Genomic DNA, 2,463 nt, shown 5'->3' with positions numbered 1-2,463 from the left:
CGTTAATCTATATATGGAGCATAAAGTTATATCCACCACATGCCACACCCCATCAGATACACCATGAGACAAAGAAATGGTGCTATTCTAAAAACATGAATAGAGAACCCAATGTTACTAATGGCTCAAACTATAGTGTCACATACAAAATCCATGATTCCAATTTTTGCACCTAGTGGAACGTAATATGTAATAAAATAAAGATTTTTGCCAAGTTGCATATTTGATGAGAAAGATTTGTACCCTCTCCACGTGGGTCTTGTTCCGGTTGATGAGTTAAGTCATGACAAAAACATAGACATAGTCGAAGGATCGAATTTATACACTTTCATTTCCAACAGGGAACCTTCTCCGAAGCCAAATCTTGGTCAATGCATCAACGTTCCTAGATTGACAATAGAGCTAATGAGGAGAACAAATTACTATAGTTTTCCTATAATACGTGAGACATTTTCACACACACGCTCTGTTTAAAGAACTTTTTTTGTTCTTTTTTTCTCTGAGTCTTCATTCATCTCTCTTCAAAATTTAGGTTACTAGCTAGGTAAAAATTATATTTGATGCTTTCACCAAAATTTTATATAAGACTATAAAAAGTGTTATAAAATTTTCATATTATATGACTAATACTATTTATTCTAAAATTTAAGTTGTTAGATAAAAACAATAGTTTCATATATAATATTCATGAAACACTATGCATATATACACTTTAAGTAATAGGAAAATGATTTTATTTAAGATATAAATTATTACTATTTAAAAAAAAATATTTGTATACCTTTTAGAACGAAATATAATATATTAATGTTTACAATACAAATATTTATAACTATTTATTTTTATTTATAATATTTAAAAATATATAAATCATAAAAACTAAATAACTATAAATATTTTTTATGAAGAATCGAATTTTGAGAGCATATAATACAAGTGCTACTTTAGCACATAAGAATTTTCCCCCTATCTATATAAGGAGCTAGGCAATCACAAAGCTCACCTTACAACAAACCAAGAAATTAATTAACTACACTCTATTAAGACAAGCCAAGTGTAGGTTATCAAAACCTAGAGAAACAAGCTATCAATTTAACCTTAGCAAATACATAAATTCATCACCTCATATATATGGAGGACCACCACAAGGGGAAACAAGGAAAGGAGGAGAAGGGAAAGGAAGAGGTCAAGTTCCGAGGTGTGCGGCGGCGGCCATGGGGAAAGTATGCTGCTGAGATAAGGGATCCGTCGAAGCAAGGGACAAGGTTGTGGTTGGGGACATTCGACACAGCTGAGGACGCAGCTAGAGCTTATGATCGTGCAGCTTTCAACCTTAGGGGTCATCTTGCAATCCTCAATTTCCCAAATGAGTATTACTCTCAAATAAGGGGTTCACCACCATATCCACCATATTTAGCATCACCTTCTTCTTCTTCTTCTTATTCACCTCAATGCCATGCTGGTGGAAGTTCTAATTCTAGTTCCAACCATGGTCCTCCTTTTGAGATTGAGTACTATGATAATAAGCTGTTGGAGGATCTTCTTGAGTCTGAAGAGCTGAACAAGAAAAAGAAGGGAAAATGATTAGCATAAATTGAGCACTCAAGCATTAACAATTAATATTTACTATACTTTATGGTTTCTTTTTTTTTCAGTTGCATGTTACTTAACTTTAATAATTAGGAGTACTTCCTCTTATGAAGGTCTAGATCAACCAAAATCTTATCCTTATTTAGAATTACCTCCTATCAATGATAAAGAGTTATAAAATCTTAAGTATTTATATATATAATGTAGTCCTATCATGTGTGCTAGCATTCATATATAAGATACGATGATACTATTACTATTGTGTATATACATGCCACTCATAAATCAACTATGAGTTTATAATTTATGCATGAGATTTAATGTTATCTATGAAATTAAAGAACATTACATTAGAGAAAAAGCCAAATTGAAAGGATAATTAGAGTAAAAAAAATTATCTGAATGATAATTAATAAAAAAAATTCAATGATTATAATAATATATACATTTACTTATTCTAAAAAAAATAAAAAGTAATTGCTCTAGTACCATTAAGAAATTTAAAAGTAAAAAAGCAATTATCATATATTTTTATTTTATACATTTTTAATTAACTCAACTTATGGTTTAAATTTGGAGAAGGATAAACTTCTAGAAGAAAGCAAATTATTTAAAATTTAATTTATAAAATAATATTTTAAATAAAAAATAATTTAGCCTCCAATATTAAAATTTTTTTCAGACAATTGTTAAGATAATAATATCGTGCAAAGAATGAACTTGAAAGATAATTGTGAATCAAATTGGTTTGTTTGTGTACTCAACTATAAAATAAAACTAATCATGTTGTCTTATTCTTACTTAAGTGTTTAATAATGTGCATAAGATCAGATGTGTTTAGAGAAAAAATAAATAAAACTAAACAAAACAAAA

General features: G+C 29.1%; 1 protein-coding gene across 1 annotated transcript; it reads left to right on the top strand.

Moving 5' to 3' along the window:
• The first annotated feature begins 1,026 nt into the window (after positions 1-1,026).
• On the top strand, positions 1,027-1,677 carry LOC107466340 (ethylene-responsive transcription factor ERF098-like). The gene has a single exon (XM_016085308.3). It carries the CDS (start codon positions 1,132-1,134, stop codon positions 1,582-1,584), a length of 453 nt encoding a protein of 150 aa, XP_015940794.1. The 5' UTR covers positions 1,027-1,131; the 3' UTR covers positions 1,585-1,677.
• The last annotated feature ends 786 nt before the right edge of the window (positions 1,678-2,463 follow it).

This window comes from Arachis duranensis, chromosome 9, assembly GCF_000817695.3.
Source record: "Arachis duranensis cultivar V14167 chromosome 9, aradu.V14167.gnm2.J7QH, whole genome shotgun sequence".
Lineage (NCBI taxonomy): Eukaryota > Viridiplantae > Streptophyta > Magnoliopsida > Fabales > Fabaceae > Arachis > Arachis duranensis.
The sequence above is the reverse complement of the archived record's forward strand: the minus strand, read 5'-3'. Positions and strand labels throughout refer to the sequence as shown.